Below are 24,026 nucleotides of genomic sequence, written 5' to 3' on the forward strand. Positions count from 1 at the left end.
ATTGTATAGCTGGAAACAAGCTGCAAGTGAGGAGAACATGAAAACCTTTTCTCACTTCAGTGATTTGAAGTCTGACTACTGTAAAAAGCAAAAGGTATTAATGTTCTAGGCAAATTCAGGAAGAGAATTGAAATCGGGACATCTCTAGATTTACTAAGTAGTGGAGGTTCCCTTCTTAATACCTACAGCAGTGAAAGTCATTGTTCTGGGTTAGTTTTTTTCCTAAGAATTTTTCGTGTGTGTGTGTTTACCTTATGTGATGTCCTGCTAAAGTAGACCAGGTAACAGTTTGCATATTGTGCATCTTGTTTTTGTTGACTACTTGTGACAAAGATAGGTTTTTTTTCTTTATGATGTCAGCAAAGTATATTATTGGTCTTGAATGTCCTGTCACATTCAGAATGGAAAGAAATTCCTTCTTTTAGTGCAGTAAGAGTCAGTCTGACTTCCTTAGCCTGCTTTCTACTTGATGAGAGCACTCAAACCCCTGTCAAAACAGTATGTGTAAGAATGTGGTGATAAGGAGAGTGGAAAATCTATTTAATGAACAAGTTTCTGTTCATCAGATAAGGGCATCTTGCAAACCAGCAAAAATGTTAAAAGGCTGAAATACTTGCAGTGGGAGACAAAAAAGGGAAGTTTTCCTTTAAGACAGATGATTTCTTAGACCTTAAATACAGTGTATCAGCACAAATACTTGGAAATTTCTAGCTGCTGGTGATCAAACCAAGGAAAAACTTGAATTCTCAGTACACACAGTGGCTAATTGTCAGACTAATGGCATCTTTTGATGAATAAACATAGTGAGTGTTTCACCCCAGCTCAGGAATCCATTAGTGGTGAAATACAAAGAAACACCACCTAGAAGGTTAGATTTTTCTGTTATTTTGCCCCTTTGTCTTTGGCTGGAGACTTACTTGAATTGGTAAGCATAAAGTGCATCTCTAAAGCAATTTCTGACCTTGAGCTGAAGTGTCTGCTGTGTTGTGTAACAAGAATGATTTTGTGTTTCCACAGCCTAACTTTGCCCATGGTCTGGCCTCTCTGCAAATTCCACATGGCGCGACTGTGAAACGTATGTACATCTACAATGGAAACAGCCTGCAGGATACCAAGTACGTGCAGCTGCTCGTGCTCTTCTGATCATTTATTTAGTGTTTTGCCATTGCTAAATATAATTGTATATTATTTTAGTTCAGTTTGGGTCTTCTGTTTATTTGGTAACGTGTGGAATGCCTTAAGATACCAACCTCAGTCAAATTTCTGTGGGTGTTGTCCTCAGACCTTGTAATCAAATGTTGGTTTGATTTATGTTGCTGTAAAATCAGCTTGGTTCAGCTGTAGTAGGTAAGTTCAATTGACCTGAAAATGAATTAATTAAAGTAGGAAATATTGTGAATTTAATAAGACATGTTTAGGCTATTCTTACTCTACATTTTGTTTGTGTGCGAATGACCTCTCCCTAAGCAAATCAAACTTGGTGGAGGCACTCAAAGTTTGTAGCATATTGATAATATGTATGTCATGGCAGGGCCCTATCAAGGGTCTTAAACTCTCTTGCTAACAAAAATAATAAAATATGCCATGTGCATAATCTACCATATATTCAATGTATGTCAGGTACCTGACTGAGCTTACTGTCATAAAGGCCAGGCTGGATGGGGCTTTGAGCAGCCTGGCCTAGTGGAAGGAGTCCCTGCCCATGGCAGAGGGGCTGGAATTAGGTGATTTTTAAGGCCCCTTCCAACCCAAACCATTCCAAGATTCTGAGATACCTAATCTTAGAAATACCCAAACTGATAAAGTGGTATTTTTTGCAGAGACAGTTGAGTTTTAAGGGCGGGAGATAAACACATCCTTGGATTACTGCTCAGAAGGGAGGGAGCCTTGTTTATGCAGACATTGTCTCCTAATTAGAAATAAGTGCACTTGAGAAAAATGCTGTTGTCTGTGCCCGTCTGTGACATGGTGAGCTTTAGTGAAAGCACTGATTGTTGCATGGGGCTCTGTTGTGTGTGTGAGAGAGAGCTCAAAGCCCAGCTTTAAGCTTGTCATTCACCCAGAGGAGGAATTGACGTAAGAACAGTGAATTTTAGGGAGCATATACAAGCTAATACACAGGCCTTTCCATTAAAGCTATCTTACTTGGGGCTGTTACTGTTTTCTAAAATAATATTGTTGCTGAATTAAATTGAGAACTTTCCCAGTAAAGCAGCACAGTTGCCTTTGGTGTACTGGCACAAGCCGATTTCATGTTCTGGGCTATGAAGTACCTTCCCAAGAGCAGTGAGAGCATCATGGAGAAAGTTCTTCTGCTGCATTTGGATGATACGCCTAGTTCAAGGATTTAGTTAGCTTTAAAAACTCCACCACTTCCATTTTCCCCAAGAGAAATCTGAGCTGACATTGCCTCATAGGAGATATCCAAAGGCTAGGTACAGTTTCTGTAATTCCTTAATTCCTGTAGTCTTTGAAACCTGCTGTTTTCTTCATTAATAATAAAGATCTTGCATTTGAGTGCTGTTTTGTTCCTCTTTTTTTCCCCCCATGCTTTCTGATCCTTCTGTATAATACAGCTTTTAATCTGCAGTCTCAGTTACACGCAGCTTTGTCAAAATTAATGTGCTCTGTTCCAGTGAACTGGTACCAGCTTGTTACAGGAAAATTTGAAGATGAAGCAAATCCTATGCACATTTTGTGTGATTGGTTTCAGGGCTCCCTTGATGCCTCTCAGCTGTTTCCTCGGGAATGTGTACACCGAGAACGTCGACGTTCTGCGAGATGGAACTGGACCCTCAGGTTTACGGCTTCGCCTACTCACTGCAGGTATTGGAGACACTCAGAGCATTGCACTGGTTGTTCTCCTCAGGAGAAGAGGGATAAACCTGTATAAACTGAGCACAGGTTATTTGTGATGATATAATAGGTGGTCTCAAAGTGTTCTAGCTACCTTATTTTGAACTATTGGAAGCAAAACCCAGTTAAATCTTTGTGAAGATGAATCTGCCTGCTGCTGCATTTTCCTGACCCTGGAGAAATCACTGAAAACTGGAGCCCCGTCTTTACATGTTCCAAGTCCTTAGAATCTGTTTGCAGAAATGGAATTTGTCTCCAGGTGTATGTATAGAAGAAAACAGATCACTGTTCTCAGTACATCACTAGAAAACCCCCATGACAAACCTAGAAACCTTGTGTATGTGCATTTTCTGATATTCCAGGGAGCTTTATGATGTTGATATTTTTGTGATTAAATTTGGAAGGCTTTAAAAAATGCCACAAGTGACTACATTAATGCTGCGGCCCTAAACTACACTTCCAATTCAGTTCTGTTTTCATTTACTGTAGGAGACAGTGGTGGAAGTGAAGAGAGGCTGATGAGTCTTTCTCCTTGTATGTGCTTTCAGAGATGGGGAAAGACATAACAACTGCGCAGGAGTCTTGTCCAGTCACCATAACTTGAGACTTGACAATGTTTTTAAGAAAAAGTATTGAGATGTTTTTAACAATTTTCATTAGAAGGCTCAGCTTTTGACCTGTTCTGACTGCTAGCTCTATGTATATTGATGAAACACTTGGAATACATTCACAATATGCAAAAGTTGAAAAAGAGAAAATTATAGATGAAGAATAAAAAATTATGAATAAAACTGGAGCAGATATTTTCAAGCTACTTTGCTTTTCTCATTGCAGAGGAAGATAAGGTAGAGCTGTCTAGTGCAGAGCACATATATCCCCCCCCTGTACTGGGGAAGGAGTTAGCTATAGCATTATAATTATGTAAATGATTTTGAGAAGTTGGACACTTTTAAGATAGTGTCAAGTTTTGTTAAAAATGTATATGCATGCAGCTTAAAGGAAATGTTGTCAATGAGTAAAATAATTACTAAAATATCACTGATGTTCAGACAAACTTGCAGAGAGGCAGTCTGGATATGTGCTGTTCTTATCTTGCAAAGTTTGTAGAAACTCTTGTAGAATGTATTACACACCTGTTCTGTCACAAGTTTCTCTGCCCATGTATTAACTTACTGTTGCTTAAGAAATCAAGGATTACTAATTGGATTTTTCTGATTTATTTTAGTGGGTAACTAGCTACATAAATAATGCATAATGAGGAAAGCTAAATGTGTAATTAGGGCACATCCTGTGTTCTGCAGTAACTGCTGCATATGTGTACTTGCATTCTCGTAAATGTAAGATGCTGCATTCCTGTAAGCAAATGGGCTCACGAACTGCAACATCTTTCCATTTCCTAACATCTAGTAACATATGTCAGCAATTCATCTGTGTAATGGCTATTCAATAAGATCTGTTTTTAACCTTGTTTGCGCAGGGACATAGTTGCTATTGATTTAGTCAGTTGTGGGAATCTTGAGTAAATGTCTGTTTTGTGATACAGTTAATATGGACGAGGGATTTTGCTTTATGCTCTTGACGTTTTTAGCTGGAGATAAATCTCTAGCTGCTAAAGTAGAATATTCTAGGGATAGAAATAATTCCTGGCATTTACTGCTAATAGCCAGCTGATCAAATTGAGATAGGCTGGGAACCAAGTCATGTTCATGTGAGTGGCAAGGAAGTGAAGGTAGTGTGGCTGAAGTTGGAGGTTAAAGTGGGGAACCATGCAACAGTCAGCACATGCCCCACTCTGATAACAAATATTTACACTGTTGCAAAGTAAATGGTTAAATTTAGTTTGGCACTGTTGTCTGAGGAATGCAGCTGTTTGGTTTGTGATAAATAGAGGAATGCTAACCTTTTGGTGTTGATTTACTGATGTATTTTGTGATCAGGAAGGATGCATGTAGAGTTGTTTTCCATTCCTCAGGCTGTGGCCCAGGTGTTTTAGCCGATGCCAAGATGCGGGTATTTGAGCGCTGTGTGTACTTCGGTGATTCCTGCCAGGATGTGCTCAGCACCTTGGGCTCTCCACACAAAGTCTTCTACAAGTCTGAAGACAAGGTGAGGGAATTCTTTCAGGCACAGGCTTTGTTCAGTGGTGCCTCAGTCTCATCTTAGTGCTTGTGTTCGGCAAGGTCAGTGAAGTTGAACTGCCAAGTAGCACAAATTACAAGTGCTTGACATATTGCTTGGTAATAACAGACCATGCTGAACCATTATCGAATAGGTTTTAAGAAGCTTTTTTAAAATCTAAATTGAAGCAAATCTGTTTAAAATTTATTTTTAAAAAAATCAAATTGCATCATGTTAACTGGTTTAAGAATTGTTACAAATGGGAACACTTCTGTATCCAAATGTGCCTTAGCAAGTGTGTGCTGCCTATTTTTTTTTAAATTCTAGTTTATATAAAATAACCTCAGTATATACTTTAACATTTTCCTAATGGTTTTCCACAGCACAATGTAAGTAAACCTTTTAATTACAATAACTGAAAAAGCTGATGTGCCACTGTGCTGCTGCAAGCAGGTGATGGTCCTGTCATGAAGCACAGTTCTTGCATAGTTGAGCAGAGGCTTCAAATGAGATTATAGCAATTTGTTTGGATGTAGAGATGTTATTAAAGCATTCATCTTTGAGCATTATTGAATGCATCTGAAAAGTGTGTTTCTTGCAGATGAAAATCCATTCACCCTCGCCCCATAAGCAGGTCCCATCAAAGTGCAATGACTACTTCTTCAATTATTTCACACTTGGAGTGGTGAGTGGAAAGCTTCCCTAAACAATTCATATAAACTTCTGATTTAGTTACACAGCAATTCTTTCAGAAGGCTAAAGGCTGTGGGAAATGAGAGACTTCAAAACTCTTGATATCTGCATTTCGTATCTCTGGATATGAAAAGCTACACTGACTTTCCTTTAACACTTACAAATTGAATCAGCAGTGTTTTATCTCCACCAGCGGATGGAGGGCTCTTTGCACTTCTGCAGTCTCTTAGGTTTTCTCGTTTTTCTGTTGTGCCTGATACATAGGTAACGAGTTCTTGTTCCTGAGGTCCATTCCCCTGTCCCACAGAACTGAGACAGGTGTGCCATAGCAGCAGTTGTGAAAGTTTGCTGAGCTGTGGGGTGTTGTTAAATCTTCATGTTCCTCCTTGCAGCTGTTTTGCTTTAGTCTACGTTCTGTAAATAATATGCAGAAAAACAAGATCTCCTTGGAAAACTTGCCAACATTAGCAAATGAAGCTGCAATTGTGATTGTGTGCTGGAGGAAATGTGTGTTATTTGAATTTACAAATAGTCTTATTTTCAAATACTACTTTTAATAATTTAATTCAGTTTCAGTGAGATAAGTACATGTCACTCTATACAGGTGCTATTTTAAGTAATCTCAGGTTAGTTTGGGAAAGGCCACCTTCCTCTATCCATATTGCTTCATCTGTCTTTTTTGTCTTCAACAGGATATTCTCTTTGATGCAAACACTCACAAGGTGAAGAAATTTGTCCTGCATACAAATTATCCTGGTCATTACAACTTTAACATGTGAGTGTACAGAGCTCATCTATTAAAGAGTACACTGAAACAACTGAAAAGGAAATCTTATGTTCCCTTTAGAGAATTCCAGTATTTTTTCATAAGTCTCTTTGGTGTATCTAGTAACCTGTGGAGGTTTCAGATGTCATTAGTAACATTGTTTTAGTAGTATTTTCTTTTTACTTTTAAATGCCTTTATATATATTGGCAAGTATGTCTTAAAGCAGTGAATGAGGTAAGGTAGTTCTTGGTCCAGGTATGATGTGCAAATTCTTGATAGAGGCAGACTTTGTATTAGCAAGAGTGTCCTTTTACTGGTAGCTATGTTGCTGGTTTTTTCCTAACATGATTTCAGTTGGTGATTAAAAAATCTCATGCTTCTGAACATTTTTTCAATACTTTCTAAATGTAAAGTTTTTAGAGGAGGAGTATGAGTTAGTGATTGGATGTCTGATTAAAGCAGTTAGTGATAGAGAAATCTATAGTGCTGTTTAATAGCTAATTATTTCTCCACACACTCTGTGTAACAAGAGAGTAATTTGTGCTGAAGGACTTCTTGCGTCCTCTAGGAAATCGTATTAGAACATTCCCAGGCTGCTGCCTTTTTTGGTGTAGAAATCTAAGCGAGGACTTAATCTGCTATCATAGATTTCTCACTTTCATTTTATTATTCATGTGACTTTCATTAAAGGGATTATTAAGAGCTGTAAGTCTGTGGCTGTGCTGTTTATCTTGGCTTCTCTGTTTTCTAATAGCTTTACGATTTGCACTTTCTAGTTACCATCGCTGTGAATTCAAGATTCCACTCGTCATTAAGAGAGGTGAGCATTTCACTGCTGTCCTTCTTCAGGGGGCACAGAATGCTCCAAGGGGAGCTGGGATCAATTCTCATCTATAATGGTCCTTCATTATCAGAGGATGCTAACAGTGACAGTCACTGAGACAGAGAAGAAATTTTGGGGTTAGGTTTCTATTTAAGTGGAAAGGACACTTCAGGGCAAGGTAGCAGTTCTCGGATTGTACTTACACTAACTCTTTACTTATTTGGATCACACAAATATTTGGCTACAACATCCTGTAATGCTCTGCTAAAATCAGTTACCTTGTACCTGGAGGCTCAAAATTTGTAAAATAGTGTTGGTCTGAGCTCATCTGTCCAGTCCACTGATATTTAATATAATCTGGTTTATCTGGGAATGAAAAGAAACATCCAGAATATATTGGTTCTATGTGCTACAGAAAAAGTATGTTTGTGTTCATCTGAAAATCTCTACTTGAAAAAATACATCTATAATTAGTAGTGCTGATTTGGCAAGGTACTAAGATGTTCCCAGCTCTGTGCATGTAACTAATCTCAGCAAAGTAGGGGAGCCCTGTCTGAAGATCACCGTGATTGAAGTAGACTTCTTCAAAGTAAGAATACATGTGTTCTGGGAAGGTATTTGGATTATACTGGGAATGCCAGATGCTGGCTAGGTTTTGACCAGGGATGTTTTCCTCATTCTGATTGGTATTCACTGCAAGCACTTTGCTGTGTGAAGTGCAATCCTCCTGTGGCTGTCACAGCAGTTTGAGCATATGGAGGATTAAAAACCTGGAAAAATAATGTTTGTGTATACAGGCTTATATGAAAGTTGATTTGTACTTCAGCCAAGAGAATGAGTATGAAATTTCTCACTTGAAAGATTATTTCCCTTAGGTTATTTTACTTCAAAGCATTAATTTGTGATTAATTTTGTTTACCTCAAGTAGCATTATGAGTTTATTCTTAATGTGTCTGTTTTTTTGTTTGTTTGGCATTTTTAACCAGCTTTTCTGGCCTCTAGCTTATGTCCAGGACATGTAAAAAGTTGTGAACAGATGTTGTAACAGTTTTGAAGAGCCTGTCTTCTTCCCTCTGGTGGCAGTGCCTGATGCAGTTTTATTAGTTCTCTTTTGTAGTTCAAATTCAGATTATAAATTAAGAACCAGAGTTCAAGTTGCAGACACTGAACTCACAGTACAAAGAGAGCATGTTTAGAGAGGAGAAAACACAGAGAAGCAAGTGGTCTTTAACTTGACTGAAACCTGTGTTGGACATGTTCAGTGTCTAGGTCCATTCCCACTGCTTTGGGAACGTGCTTTCAGTATTTAGGAGTACCCAAATATATGTATGTAACTTATGTATAAAGGTACTTGAAACCACCAGCAAACAGCTTCTGTTTAAGGCTGTAATTGTAAATGCAATGCTGTCTTTTTGTTATTTAATAGGTAGGCTGCAATTCCCAAGCCCTCTGCCGTCTTTGTTTTGGAAGAGCAGTGTTTTAACTGATTTCAGACCTGCCAACTCCTGAGTCTCCAGATGTCAGTTTTAGCCAGCTTTCTTTCCAAGTGCAGTGGGGTGTTTTGGACTTAATGAGTGGCACATCATGTTACCTCCTCAAGTGGCTAACTTAGTGCAAAGAGGTGGAGTTTCTTTTACAGTGGTGTTGTGCCATCTAAGATTAAAGCTTAAGCATTATAATCTTAAAGCTGGGACTTGCTGTAAATAGGGAGGTTTGCTTTATCACCTTAACTGGCATTTAGTCAGTGTTACTGACAGTTTTGATTGCTAGTGAATGTTGGTAAATTTGTATATGAACTGATCTAATGCTCCCGTGTCTCCTGCTATCTGAATTAACGTTCCAAAATAAAGTACTATATAGGGGACTGTTCAAGCTTAAGCTATAAAAGCTTTTCTGTTTTTGTTTCATAGATAGCGCTGATTCACAGACAGAAACATGTACAACATACAGCAAGGTAAGCCTGTGTAGAACTGAGTGTTTTCCTAATTTTCTTTAACCACCTAAATGATTCATGCCAACTTTACAATATACTTTAAAGAAATTACAGCAGTGGTATCATGGTGTTTTAAAGTGGAATAGTAGAAGGCCACAAGTTTGTATATATCTCATGGTTTAAATATTTTGGTGTGTTAAAAGATTGAATTCAATTGTAATAGCACACTTAAAGTAAACTGAATTACTGCATTGTGACATGGCTTGCATTTCAACACAGCTGCAGGTAGAAATAGTGAAATAAGTGATAAGGGGAAACAGCAGCAGTGGTGGCTAAATGTTAGCTGGTGGCATGTTCCTAAACAAAATTCTTACAGAGCTATTGTACTAAACACAGCTCTTGAAGACATGTACTATTCAACAAGAGAGCCCAGTGCCCTTCCACTTTCTTCTGAAGGGTGCCAGTAATGGGATGTTCCTTAGGCAGCAGCCTTTCAAAAATGTCACTGCCAGTGTGACACCTCCTGATGACAGCAGAAGACTCTACAGCTGTACCACCTAAATAAACTTCCCAACTGGGAAGTTGCTGCTGCATATTTCACAGCTGCATTAAGTTGAAAAACTTCTCAAAAACTGTGTTCATCAGTGCCTCTGCAGTCAACATTCAGCCAAGCTCAGTGCTGCTCTCTTGGCTCCTAGGGTGCCAAATGAAGGCTTTCCTTGGTGAATTTTGATTCCCATACTGGGAAGAAAAATTGGAGTCAGCAATCTGGAAGCTGCCATTCTATGCTTTTTGATTTGAGTTATTTATTCCCTTCAGTGCTTTGACTTATTTCAGTCTTGTGTGTGAAGAAGCTGCAGCTTCTTGGAGTCTGGTTAGTGAGGAAAACTGTTGGACACTTCCCAATCATTAGATAGTGCAGCCTTCCTGTTCTCCAATCTTGTTGCTTAAATCAAGGAAAGACTTTTGGGAGAGGTAGCAATGGGGATATTATTCCTCTCTCTAAAGGTATGTAAGAGGATATTTTGTTGAAGTTTCCCAAAGCTGCTTTGGTCTCTGAGGTGCCCCTAAAATGCTACAAGACTTTCCAGCTATGTTTTATCCATAAGACCCATAGACATTTTTATATTAATAATTCTATTTCCAAACTATTTTTAGACAAAAGTGAGAATATATCTTAAGAGAATTTACTAGCCCTAGCAATGGATAGTTCCATTACTGAGTATGGCTCCAGTCACAAAATACTTTTGTAAACAGAACCATAAGTTTATTTGACAATTAGGTTTGTCACAAACAAATGTACTTGACACTCTTCCTAGATAAAGAGTTTTCTTATGCCTCATTTTAACACAAATTCGTTGATGTATTTACAGTGGGACAGTATTCAGGATCTACTGGGGCATCCTGTAGAGAAGCCAGTGGTACTTCACAGGTAAAAATCTCTCTCTATTTTGCTTGGCAAGGATTGGGCTGAAAACAGGATGAGGAAGAGTCTTCATGGCACTAGTTACTTTTGTAATGCTTTGCTGCTTAAAGTTTCAGGGTTTTTTGGCCACTAACAAGATGAGATAGCATAGCAGCTCTGAGAGCAGCTGAGTGAAAGCATTTCCAAAATTCCTTGAACTGCAAAATCCAGAGAAGATCTCAGAGAAGAATGAACAGTGCCTTAAAAAAGTCTTTCTTGATGAGTAATAAATAGTTTAGAGGTTTTATACTTTTTATATGCATTTCAATAACATGCCATTATACAACACAGTATATATGTATATGATAATATATGTAACAGCAGTCTGTCTGAAGGAGCTTGTCTTTTATGAACATAAATGGTTCTATAGTTCTTTTAGGCTGACTGAAGATAGAATAGCCCTTAAATTTGCTGTGTTTCTGCAGGCATTGAGGTGGATGTTGGGTTAAATGGGCATTCCCTGTTTGCAGAGTTATCATTTTATGATGTGAAACCATGATTTTTGTCTCAGGACAAGAGTAAGTGATGGGTACTGTGCATACTACAGCAATTTCAGATAAATTTAATGTATTTTTATCAGACTTTCACATTATTTTGACTTTGATTTTTTTTTTTTTCTTTTTTCCCTCCTTAATCATTGTGCCCTTTGTTCCCCTTTACTCCTGTGTTATGCCAGTAAGATGATTAGAGCAGAAGCCATGTGAATGAAGTAAAGCTAAGGTGAATAGTGATGTCGTAGAGCCCTTCTATTTTTTCCATCTGTGTTGTAGAGTAGTTCAACTAGAGAGCACTTTACTGAGCACATCTCAAATGGCTCAGACATGCAATATGAAAAATTGACCAGTTTACAAGAAAGGACAAAAGGTAAATATTCACTAGGGGATTTTTTTGGCTGTAATCTAAAATTCATTGCAGTCAACAGAAGTTGCCAATGTACAATCCAAAAATATCAGAAATAACTGGAAGACAAGTGATACATAGATCTTGAAAAACACTGTTTAATAAAACTTGGATTATTCTATTTTGGCATCTTATAGGTTAATCTTCTTAACATGCTAAATCCAGTTGATTAATAGACAGTACATAGTAAATATAAATCACAGACTATATATAGTAAATACATCAGGTAGAGGTTGAGACACAAAGGGAAGGATCTTTCCCAAAAATAATGTGTAATAAGTAACATGGTGCTTCTCTCTTCCTGTGTATCTGGGGTTTTTAGGGTTCTTCCTGTTCAAGTTAAGTGCAGGAGAGTTTCCCTGTAGAGGTCACTACTGGCTTTTTGATTACTTTATCCCCAAGTTTTATTAATGGCTCTGTGGCGTCAAGCAGAGTTTCCTCTGGCTCATTTGGAGTCTAGCAATGGTGTTGCATAATGTAGATGTACTTCCTTTTGATGAAAGCCATGATAAAGATGCTGTAATTTACCTTATGTTACTGAGTACTTATTCCTTCCTGAGAAGTTCCTGATCCTCACCTGTCCATTTTAAAATTTTTTCCCCCTCTTTTCTGTTCAGGTCGTCATCTCCAAACAACACTAACCCATTTGGGTCAACCTTTTGCTTTGGACTGCAGCGAATGATCTTCGAGGTGAGGAAAAAAGCCTTTTATTTTTGTCTGAGCATGGGAAGATGAGGAGTTTGCTATTACTATGAGTGGCTTCTTACTTCCTATTGCAATAAAAGCCAGTGCTTGGCAGTGGTATAATTTTAGTGCCTGTTGGCAGAAAGAGGCAACTGTGCAACCTTTTCTCTGAGGCTGTACATTTGCATGTTAAAGCTGAATCTTCAAGTTTGTCACCTGGAACTCATGCTAGCAGGAGATACGTGCACGTGGCTGGTTGGAGCATGCTGGTGTTGTGTCATGGAAGTCTAAGAGACCATTTTTAGGAACTAGCCAAGAGCTTGTTGCTGTTGTTTGTTGTTGGGATTTCTTTCTTCAGGCAGATCACTTCTGTATTCACCTTTTTAATACTTCCGAGTTTCTGTTTAGTGTACCACTTCTTTTAATTTCCTGTTTCCCTGCTGTGCTTTTGCAGGTGATGCAGAATAATCACATAGCTTCTGTTACTCTGTATGGCCCCACACGGCCCAGCAGCCAGTTGAGAACGTCGGACCTTCCCCAGTGAGCATCCCCTGCAAAGTCAGCTAATCTCAATGCTACAGAATTAGTACAGCGTGCCTTGATTTGCTGCCACTTATAATATGGAAAGCACGTTATGATTTTGGTTTTTTTTTTTCAATAAGCCTTTCCACCCAAGAGCGGTGTGGAGAGGAAATTCTCTCAACCCTTCATCATGGGGCATGGAACTGTTGATGGAGGAAAGCAGCTTAGGTGCCTGTGCCGTCGTTTATTCCTCTCCGTTGCCCTCATCCTATGCAGCACAGACCTGAAGAGACTGTCCCTCCTTCTCAGCTGGCAGAAGGGGGAAATGGAAGAGGGGCACATAATGACTGCAAGAATTAGAAGCACAAACTTTCTGAGCCTTGGAGCATCTGGAAGCAGGTATTGATTTTAGTCTGTTTGTGTTACTGTATTGATGTGGTGGTCACATTTTAAGAAAACGTGTGTGTATATATATATAGATATAAACACCTCGGTATTTCTGTGGCTTAGGACATTGTACCAAGTGTGACAAGGATGTATATATGTCCATGATTTCAGGCACCACATCTTTGTGTAACTTTAAACCAAGCAAGTAGCATGTGCATAATACTTGGTTGTAACATTTGCACTACATACACTTTAATTACTTGATAAACGTTTATCTTCACTGAGGAGCATCTGTGTACTGGGTGTGAGTGGGGTGTGGTGGTTATTTAATGTACACTGCGCATAAAGCTTATTTATACAGTGGATCAGATTTGTCCACCTTCCTGCACTAATATGTACTTGATATGCTGATACAATTTTTTTCTGTCATGGCTGGTTTACTAATTTTTTTCATATGCAATTTTAAAAGAAAAAAAAAATTCTGGAAGGGGTTATTTCTATGATTGAATTATGTTTTAGTGAAAAGATTTGATACAATTTTTCATACTAGTGAAAAATTTAACGAAGAAATAATGTTGCCTCATTTGCCTCTATTCCAAAATCCTGGATTCCTACTCTATTTCCTCAGAGAAAGAAAAGCTGTATATAATGGTATCTCAGAAAGAAATTCTGGAATTCCGCCATCACCAAGATAACCTTTTCTGTAACTTTTGATGTATGATTTTAATTTATGCCAAAGGTTTAGCCAAAGACATCCTTGTTGTAGTTTCACCGTTTCTGTACATATACGCTAACTGCACACCCCACCCCAGCAGACAGGATATAGGCTTCTTTCTAGTTGGGAGATGCTGCTCGCGACATTTTATCCCAGGAGGATACTTTAGGTTTCTAGTTCTCTTACCAGTCTTATTTGGGAGAAATAGGTGGTCTGTCTTTGAAATAATGAACCCTTTTTAAAAATGGACAAGAGAAATGTATAATTTTATCCCATTTTTAATATTTTGGTGTCGCAACTTGTGATACATAGATGACAATTTTGTGAGTTTTACTATGTGTGTACAGATTTTTGTAAATATGACATTTTTGTAATTTTAACTCCATGTACAGTGTAATCCTGTATAGGTTATCAATGAATGAGAGATAGGAAATAGAATGTTAACTGAAGTTTTGGATCCTGGACCAGTAGCAGGGATAAATGTGTGTGTGTGTGAGACGTTCTTTGCCATTTAGTCTTCCTGTATACTGTGATACTCTAAACTGTTTTGCTAAAACAAACGAAAAAGCCCCATGGAGAATCTAATGGATAAGGAAAAAGTTACTGTTTACCTTTATCCCTAGGTGTCACTCCTGTTGAATCCCTGTTCAATCTGTGCTGTCTCCTGTGATCGTTGCTTGCTAAGAAAATTCTATGCCTCAATCTTCCTTTTTATTTCCTCTCTAATTTTAATTTCATTTTACATAGCCCTTCTGTAAATTAAATGGAATAATAATGAGCATGTACACTGAAAGAAAAATAAAAAGAGACTCTCAGTTACTGTTTTTGTGTTAAATACAGTTACTGGGTGTTTTTGTAATAAAATCACGGATATTCTTGCCTTTTTCTTTCTTATCAATTAGTTCTTTTTATTTTCCTGGTTTTCAGACATACTTGCAGTGCCTGACTAGTGTATAGGGACTTTATAGCCAGTTCAGTATGTTCTCCAAAGAAACAGTGGCTAACATAACTTGGTAGATAGGTTAGAGCATTTGGTAAGGTTTTGTGCTGCAGTGGAGAAGCAAAGTCTCTGAGCTGTGGTCGATGCGCTGTGGGTTCTCCACTGGGTTCAGAAAGAGGGGATTGTTACGCTGCTGTCGGCCCTTGGGGATCGTGGAAATCGATCGAGCTTCAAAGAGGGGAATATTGCACAGCAGAAGGGAGGAAATGCCTGCAGTGAAAGCAGCAAATGTCAATTCTTGTACTGCATTTGTGTGCCCCAAGGGACTCCACAGAAAAGCTTTGGAAGTTTCCCTGCCCTGAAGGAGCTCAAAGGTTAATGCAGGGCATAAGGAATGGGCCTCGGTTCCGTTCGCGTTTCTCCTGCACTGGCTGTGTGAGGCAGGCAGGGCACTTGGCCCTCCTCCTGCAGCATCCCTCAGGGCTGGAATGCAAACTGACCTTGCTTGCTGCTTGGCTCAGGGTGCTCTTGCAGAATTTTATGGTCTCTGAACCAATCCTGATGCTAACTTCAATTAATTTTAGTTCATCCTTTTCTCATAAAAGCTCCGAATAAGCTGCAAGAGGAGATAAATCCTTGGTAAGATGATTTGAATAGTGGCTATGTAGATGCCACCAGTATCCTGCTCTTGAGCGTATTGAGTTGAATTTCTTCAGAAGAGTGAGGTCAGGCCTGCTGCTGTAGCATGAACCCTGTAGCATGCCTCCCCCTCCAAAAGGAAATGAGGGATTTGGGCTGCATCAGCTCCCATCTTGCCAGGTGCCCCTGTTCCTTGTAATAATTCTGTGTGGTTTGATACAGATCCTGCATGTTGGCAACATGTGTGTTGGTCCATCATTTTGGTTTCATGTGATAAAACTTTGATATAAAGTGAAATACAATTGCATTTTTAATAAAACATGTAGTGCATATGATCCCCTTCTGATGTGTTCCTTTTTCCTTTGTAAAGAAGAGAGGAGTTTGTGTGTGTGTCTGCTTAACTTGAATGTTGCAATATTGTCCACAGTATTTCATTTGTTTACACTTAATAAAACTATGGTTGTTCCCTTCTTTATAGAGGTGAAGCTGACATTTCTTCCTGTATTCTTCAGGCCTTCAAGCAGTCCCTGGGCTCCTATGAGGGCTCCAGGTAGTGCTGTATAGATCAGTGCTGCTGTGTAATACTAGAACCCTCTGTTCCCCAAAATGCAGTTCCTGTCAAGAAAAAGCAATCTTCTGTTGCCAGGAACTGTCATATTTCTAATTCTAAACAGGTTTTTTTTCTGAAATAGTAATCACATGGTGTGTGAGAACTGATTCATGTGATCATGATCATTCATATTCCAGAGCTCACATCCAACCTGTTTAAAACAAAATCTTTCAGCGCTACAAGAAGATGGTGATTCATTGTTGCTTTGAGGCTGGCTGGAGGTTAAGGGCCAGCTGCTGTTTTCCAGAGGGAAATCAAGGGTATTGCCCCCTTCACACTGACTTTCTACCTGCTGTTAGAACCTGTTAGTCACTGAACTACTCTGCTAAGCCAGAACTTCTGTTAGGTTTTGTGTTTGGTGCCCAAAATGTGTGTTGAGAGTAAATCTGCATGTGTGAGTCAGTGTGGCTCTTACTTTGAAAAAAATGTTATGTCAAAGTCCTCTCTGCTTGCTTTCTCCAGAGTATTTGGGCAAGGACCAAGTTCTCTGATTTGGGACAATTTCACATGAGCTGGTTGTGTTCAGAAGAATTTTTGGTGTCGTGATGCAGGAAACATTATTCCATGCTAGTTACAATTGTTCTATGTCAACTTTTGCCCAATAACCTTTTTTTTTTTTTAGCCTTGATGACCCCAATGCAAAGCCCCCTCTTCTCTGCCTGACACTGTCAGGCATAATCTGACCCAGCCCCTGTAGCCAAAGAAATACCTCGCTGTGTGTGTCTGAGGAGTTAATTCTGGGTGGTTTGTTTCATGTAAGCTGTGGACCAGGATGTTTCAGAGAGAAGGTAAGGCTGAAGCAAAATGGGGGGAAATGAAAGATGGAGCTTAATGGAGATATGTAACTCTTCAGCATTAAAATAGGCTCAGTGAAGCAGAGGGCTTTGTTACAGGCCAGGATATAAACCAGTTCACAGGGAAAAGTGTGGGGAGTGTATGTGTTGCTTGGAGGGCTCAGGTGCAACCTAAATACCATGTTTTTTGTCTATGAATTTTTGCTGTAACTAATAAAGTCACTTAAAATGTTTATCTGCCAAAGCTTACATCCCAAGCTCTTGTGGTGTTTGTGGGGATGTTTATTTTTCCAGCAGGTAAAATAATTTCTCCTCATGATCTCAAAAAAACGAGTACTTGAAACAGCAGGAAAGGTAAGCTGGAGCTTGCAGAGTAGGTCACTCACTGTCGTGTAAGATACCATTATTACAGTGACTTTTATTCTGGACTAGCTGTAATGGTTTAATGTAATCTTTTCTCTTTTATACAGTAATGAATTCCCCTTTAAATTTTACTCCTTTAGTTATTTTAAAGTACTGCATATTGCAATGCTGGCAGCTGGTTTTACGTGCCTCAATGCTTTACACCTACACTATATATATATATATATATATATTCCACTGAGTGCGTAAGTTTCATTCTGGTATTATTATCCTTCAGAGGGACATTTAGTTTAAATACCAATCACAGAAAAACCCTGCATGATTATGCAATGTGCAGTCTAATCAACTAAATAATCAAACCAGCCTGATTTGCTGTATTCCCTTCCCCCTCTGCTCATCTCAGAAAAACTGCAGCCCTGAAATCCTGAGTTTACCCTGTCTCTTGCTGGGTAGCTCTGCTGCATCCACAAGCAGGGAGGCTATGGAGGTTATTCCACCCTTTCCTGCTTCCATGGCTGTAGACACTATTTGTGTTATTACCACACCTTGATTCCCACCCAGCTCAGGCAGCCCCTGGGACAAGGCCACCACTGCAAACCTGTGCTATTTTATGGATTTTTTCGTGGGTTTTAGCACATGGATTGTCGACAGATGGGCTGGGAAAGGGAGGGGGAGAGAGAAGATTCGTGTGCTGGGTCCGAATGGATTGGAGAGAGCATTGGGCTGGCCAGGAATGGTGGGGGAGCTGTTTGCCACTCTTGGAGGGACTCGGTTGTGCTCCTCCTTTGGGTGTTACTTTCCCCTTTACTTTCCCCTCTCATTCCTCAGTGTGGTTTTCTTACTGATCATTAGCCTAGAAAGTAATGAAAATTTGTATTTAAAAGTTTTACTGGTTTTTAAAACTGTCGCTGCAGTTAGTAGCACCATTAGGGAGATGTGGTGGGCTGATTTTCTGGGCTGCTGAGACCTGCAAGTCCAGCTGGAAGAGGTACAACTCAGGAGATAAGCAGTTTTTCACACTGGGCTTTGGGATAGACTTTTTTTCTCTCTGATCCAATGGTCTTTCAGCACTCCCCAGGGAATGTTCTCAGTGCTGATATTTAGTGAGGGTTCTCTGAGCCATTTGATTCTTTTGTACTGTTTGAGTTTGCAGTTGAGGTTTGCTTCCGAGAACTTACTGTAAAAGATGAATAATTAAACTGCAGACAGGAAGCACAAGATTTTAATACTCAATTGCTTCAGAGTCCTCTTTGGCTTTCCTTTCTATGATGTCTAAGTCTGCAGTGGCTTGACTGAAGGACGGATCTTGGCATTTGCTACCCGTTCATGTGTCCAGAGATGTACTTGGAGGTGCTGAATGTGAAGCTTAAGCCAGCTCTGCTCATTATAGTGACCAAATCTGGCTACTTACATACAGCAGGAACAAAACTTGACTGTGTGTGAATCCTTGGGACTCAATAAAACTTACTGGACTGTATTAGTTGCAGAAGTTTATGCCTGTACTGAGAAAGACTGCTTGCCTTGTTTGCTACTGGTAGAACCCACTTAGGATGTTTTTATGTTTTCTTTTCTTGTCCTGGGTTAGTCATGAAAAAAATTGCCAAGCAAGGCTTTACAGCAAGCCTGACTGGTGTACTCAATTAGCCAGTTAATAAAAGCTACTCAGAAAGTCATTCTGAAAAGGATGGGCTTGGTTTTCTGAGATGCATCAGATAAGTTGATAGAGGGATCTTCCTGCCAGTTCTCATACGCACCTGGGGCTTTAGGATTTTCTGAAAAGACCCTCATCTTTAAGGAAACAATCTTCACTTGGGTGAAGTCAAAGCCTTTGCCTACTATAGCAGTAAGTAGAATTCAATAAACTCCAGGGGCTGCAGCACTGCTTTAAGCACTTCCCCAGAGCATTATGCTCACATACGGGGTCTGTGAGCTTCCAGCTCAACTGCAGTGGCAAATGGAAACTTAAAGCCCAAGCCAAATAGGCCATGCAGCAGAGGCTGGAGGACAAAACCAGATGGATCTTTCATTAATAGAGACTGGTATTCACTGGGAAAAGAAATGAGCTATTCTATAGACTAAGACAATGGAGTAAACAGTTTGCTCTAGTTCTGTTTCTGCCTATCAGGGTATGTGCTGGCACAGACTGTGTCAACACAGATGTTGAACAACAACTTTGATCTGGGACAAAATGCACTCATTAATGCTATGCTGTGGGTAGATTGCAGATCTGAAGACACTATAGAGGGAGCAGCCAATCTCTGAATCTTCAAGTGTAAAAGGAAAACCTTAATAAGGATTGCTGAACCTGACTAGCTGCCTCATAGGAAATTGAAAGGTAAACTCTGTTTATTTTTCTGTCATTGCCATTAAATTAAGTCCAGCATAAGGAAAGACTTACCAAGTTATCCAAAATAATGAATAATGTATTTTTCATGTTACTGTCTTCATGAAAAATCCCAGTGGTTTTAGTCTTACAACGTGTGTGCACTTGTGTGTACTCGACAAACTCACTCTAACAACTAGAAGTACATCTGCATGCTGTCTTTTAATGATGGTATAAATAATTTCCAAAACTGTAAACTACTCACAGGTAATACATTTCTGTACAAGCTATAAATATACAAGTATCACACATGTTAGCAGACAGGGGTAGGAGTGACTTTGTCCCTCTAGTGAGGCTTTGGCTTAGTTCCACACCCTGAAAAGCTCCTTGTGAAGCTCACATGAACGTTTTATATTTCAGGATTGCATCCTGAAAATATCCCAAATGTAGAAATCTTTCAATTTCTATATAGCTGACCTTTCCTTGGAAATCCATTATTGTAAGGCTTAAACTCATGATGAAGATTACCAATGAGTGAGGCTGTTGTCCATAGTCTGCCACAGACACTCCCAGCCTGCTGTTCTCTGTGTGCATCGTTAGTGCCAGTACAGAGCCCAGACTGCTGCGGGGTGGGAGGGAGGTTACACATGGATATGAAATGCAGCTGTGCTGCAGGCTCTGTGCAAGAGAAAGGAACTTTGGACTTTTATGACTGGCTGTAGTTTCCTTTGAAGCTGTGTGGATGTGCCATCCTGAGGGGTTCTCTGATGGATAGGAGTTTTGTTGAGGGGGTAAAAAATTGCAAAAGAATTAACAAACACAGTATCAGAGGTGAATTCAGGCTCTTTGCCCCATGAATTTCATAGCATTTTAACCCTGATTTAGAGGAATTCACATCTGCTTTGATGTCTGATAAAAGTATAGACTTCTAAGGTAGACTACTGTTGGGAAAAACAAAATGCACCAAAGTCTTGACTACGCTTTGAAAAACTGAGCAATTCAGTGTTCTTGTCTGATGCTTAAAATACTTACAAAGCCCCCAACTGAACCTTGGAAAGTCCAACTGAAAGATTGCTGTGTGGTTTTGATTTCTTGCAATAAATTTAGATGGACTTCTATTCTGAAGTCCTTTTTTCTGAAAACTTTCTCCCTTCATGTCACACCCGCAGCAGTATGAAAGTCCTGGCAGCTCTCTGCAGTTGACCATGCCAAGCAAGAGCACCAAGGTCTGTAGAAACCAGCCCAGTCCATTCTTTGGTTTGAAGCAGCTCCCAAATGTGATGCAAGCAGCAGCTCTGTGTGGGGTTACCCTTATAAGCAAAGGCCAAAGGATCTCTCCAGATACAAACCTACTGAAAATCTGGGTCAGATGGTGAGTGATCAAACACTGCTGGATGACTTCTGAGTTTTCCCTGAATGTCAGTCAGCATAGTGCAGAGAGCCTGAGCTCAGGGAAGTGCCAAAACCAGCTCCACCGGTCCCCTGAATCTTGAGCGTGTCAATGGAGCAGATATTTGAACTGAGAAGAATGATGAAAAATCAAGGCTCAAAGTGATCAACTCAAAGTTCTCGTCCTTTCTCTAAAGGCCCTTTGTAAGTCTGCTCCTTTCTAGTTATCTACTTACCTGTCCTTTGCTCGACCAGCCACGCCAGCCTCAGTATCCAGTTGGATTTCTTGTAATCCGCCTGAGTTGCAGCGTGTAGGACCCCATTTCAAAAGCTGTTTGTTGTTGTCATCTTCTTAGGAGGCCTGCAGAAAACCAACCAGGCAGCAGTGATGTGACTGGAGTAGACACTAAGGGGACTTGATTTCCTGTACCCTAGTTACTGTTTGCTCATTTTTCAATGAGTCCAAGTCAAGTACTGCAGGTTGACAATGGTCCCTGTGCTGCCTGGTGTCTGTTCTTACCCTATGTCTTGTTTCATTTCTCACACTTCTAACAATGCTGAAAAATCTCCAAGGACTGCATTTTTCAATGTGCTTTTACACACTGCCCCACTAAGCACTACTATAATCCTAATAAATAATAATAAATTATATATACTGTTATGATTATTTGGACTTACTAGTACAGAAGGACCCACATGATATGTATGTGCAAATGTGGAATTTGGGCAAATTCCTGCAATTGTTTGTTGTCTTCTCTTAACGTTGTAAATAAGATGTGCTAAAATACTCGGAAAGTTGGTTTGTTGGGCTGCATCAATTCCAGGTTCCCTTTCTTGGCTGGTTTGCTGCGTGTGCTGCACTCTGCCTGCATTATCTGGGAGGTGATGCTGGTGTTATCTGAGTTTTCTTCTTCCATTGGAAAGGCTTCTTTACCTGCTTCTTCTGAGTGCAGGAAAGCCGTGGGCTATGGAGCAGGTTCCACATTAGCCAGATCTCAGCAACTTTCAAGCTATGAACTACCATGAGATCTTTGTAAAAACAGGGATCAAACGTCTGTAGGTGTGGGGCAGCAGAAGGCTTGACAATGCCAAAGGTCTTGAATCCTTCGTGTAGAATGGGCTTGAGGTTGATTCTCTGTAAGCACATGCCCAAAAAGACATCGTCGATGGGGAACAGCTCCACCTCTCTGCAAGCCCTAGAGAGCTTCCTCATGGTGCAGCTGGACAGCAAAAACCCTCCTCCTCCTGCGTAGGCAGGGTAGATGCTCAGCCCGTACATGGTCTCTGGGATGTAGTATTTGCTCTTCCGGACGCGGATGGGACGGGCATTGTAGATGATGTCCCCAACAAAGAGGTCTTCAGCGGGATCGTGTCTCTTGAGGAAATCAACAATGTTCTCAACATTGACAAAAACATCAGCATCACCTTTAAAAATAAATTTCACGTTGTGGCAGAATTCAGCAGCCCAGCCCAGGAAGTGGATCTCCTTCAGGGTCAGGTTGAAGAAAGTGTCCATGAAGTCCCAGAGTAAAATGTCCCGGTATGTTTGACTCTCCTGGTGGATCAGGGTCTCCCATGTCGCCAGCACTGTCCTATTCTTTGGTGTTCCCAGGAGGAACACTCGCTGGATCTGCTCCCCATTCACCAAACCCTCCCTGCCCCAAGTTTTCCGGACAATCTCACGCCTGTCAAAGTCTTCAACTACTGATTTGATAGCAATAAGCAGAAAGGGACCTCCTGGTGTTTTTTGGCATTTCCTGGGCTGGTTAATGAGGAGATTGAAGTTCCTGTTATCCTTGTTTAGGAGATAGAGCTTGAAGTTGAAGGCAGAATCAGTCAGCAGGGGTGGAGTTGTAGTTTGGACCCTGTTTTTGGCCACTTCTGTTTGTCTCATGACAGGGGTAACTTGGGGTCTGGGGGCAGTTGCCTCTGCTGGCATTGGTCTCCGAGGTGCTCTGGGATCTGAGAGTATTTTTGGTGCTACTTGAGGCTTGTTCTGTGTTGGCTCCTTCTTTCCTGCCGGGACTAAATGCTCCAGCTGGGAGTAGAGCAAAGAACAAAGTGCTACCAGCAAGAAGAAGGTACAGATCGCATCCCCTTTGAGGCGAACTCTCATTGTCTCTCTGGTGTTCCTGGGACTGTTAAAAGCTGTGTTTGAGCTGCCTGGCACCACTGTCCATCTGTAAGAAAACACAGAGTGTGTCAGCAGTGAGGATTTGGCAGGTCTGAAGCAAGCAGGCAAGACTAACTGAAACATCATTTAAAAACTCAGCAGCAAAGCACATTTTACTCACACAAGCACTGAGACATTGAGGAACTTGTCAAAAGGCACATGGGGTTGCAAACTTAATGCTGATCCCAGTGCCAGCTCTGTGACTTGGTTAGTTCAGTCACTAAGCAGTCATCCATCATCCTGAAAACCACTCTCTAGGCACAACCCAAAATCCCACATCCCTTACTGCTGAATGTGTTTTGCCATTTCAGAGATTTCATTGGGAAAAGCAAAGTGGAAAATGATGAATGATGCCATTCTCCCATAAATCATTACCTTTTTTTTTTTCCTAGCTTGATAACCATTACTTGCTGCTTTTACCCTTTATAACTCGAACCAGGGAGGCCCAGAGCTGACTGCTGAAGGGCAGACTCTCAATGGCAGTGTGTTGCTGGTTTTCCCCTGCAGACAGAGCCAGCTTTTGTTAAACCAACTGTGATTTGTATTCAAAATTAATACATTGGGTACAATCTAGAATTCACACAGGGCCTTTTTCCTGCCAATATTCTTTATAAAATATTAAACCATTGTAAGTAACTTCCATTAATAAAGTTAGAAGGGGCCATGGGTGTTTTTCCTCTGCCAAATTACCCTAAGTGAGAGGTGGGGAAATAAATCCCGATATGCAGAAGCAAGACAGAGCCTGGTGTTAGGAAAATTTTGTTCATGTATGATAGATGAAGCTGCCTTTTGAAATACAGGATTTTTCCTCACTTACACTTTTCCTGGAGATCTTCTATCTTATTTGATCAGTTCTTCAACTGCAAACAAAATGAGAATGAAAGAGTAGTAAGAAGGCAGCAAGCAGCAGGTAACCATAGTTCAGGGAAAGA

General features: G+C 40.2%; 2 protein-coding genes across 6 annotated transcripts in view; one reads left to right on the forward strand and one right to left on the reverse strand.

The window, feature by feature from the left end:
- Positions 1-15,777, forward strand: part of CUNH16orf70 (chromosome unknown C16orf70 homolog) — a 36,504-nt gene extending 20,727 nt beyond the window's left edge. Inside the window, exons 7-16 of the mRNA XM_008638765.2 lie at positions 1,018-1,115; positions 2,714-2,826; positions 4,829-4,962; positions 5,576-5,659; positions 6,360-6,442; positions 7,211-7,254; positions 9,168-9,211; positions 10,564-10,622; positions 12,173-12,245; positions 12,694-15,777. Of these exons, the coding sequence (XP_008636987.1) occupies positions 1,018-1,115; positions 2,714-2,826; positions 4,829-4,962; positions 5,576-5,659; positions 6,360-6,442; positions 7,211-7,254; positions 9,168-9,211; positions 10,564-10,622; positions 12,173-12,245; positions 12,694-12,783 (822 nt within the window). The 3' untranslated portion in view covers positions 12,784-15,777. The remainder of the gene's footprint in view (positions 1-1,017; positions 1,116-2,713; positions 2,827-4,828; positions 4,963-5,575; positions 5,660-6,359; positions 6,443-7,210; positions 7,255-9,167; positions 9,212-10,563; positions 10,623-12,172; positions 12,246-12,693) is intronic.
- B3GNT9 (UDP-GlcNAc:betaGal beta-1,3-N-acetylglucosaminyltransferase 9) overlaps positions 14,988-24,026 on the reverse strand; it is a 16,057-nt gene continuing 7,018 nt past the window's right edge. Inside the window, exons 2-3 of one of the 5 annotated variants that reach the window (XR_001864172.1) lie at positions 21,158-23,101; positions 14,988-15,073 (exon numbers count right to left, since the gene is read on the reverse strand). Coding sequence is in view for 2 of the 5 variants with exons in the window: in XM_017740869.1 (XP_017596358.1) it covers positions 21,793-23,101 (1,309 nt within the window). In the remaining 3 variants the exon portion in view is untranslated. Of the gene's footprint in view, positions 15,074-19,735; positions 23,102-23,911; positions 23,955-24,026 lie in introns of those variants that run through there. The other 4 variants (XR_001864170.1, XR_001864171.1, XM_017740870.1 and 1 more) reach the window with 4 other exon arrangements.

This window comes from Corvus brachyrhynchos, unplaced genomic scaffold, assembly GCF_000691975.1.
Source record: "Corvus brachyrhynchos isolate BGI_N302 unplaced genomic scaffold, ASM69197v1 scaffold26, whole genome shotgun sequence".
Lineage (NCBI taxonomy): Eukaryota > Metazoa > Chordata > Aves > Passeriformes > Corvidae > Corvus > Corvus brachyrhynchos.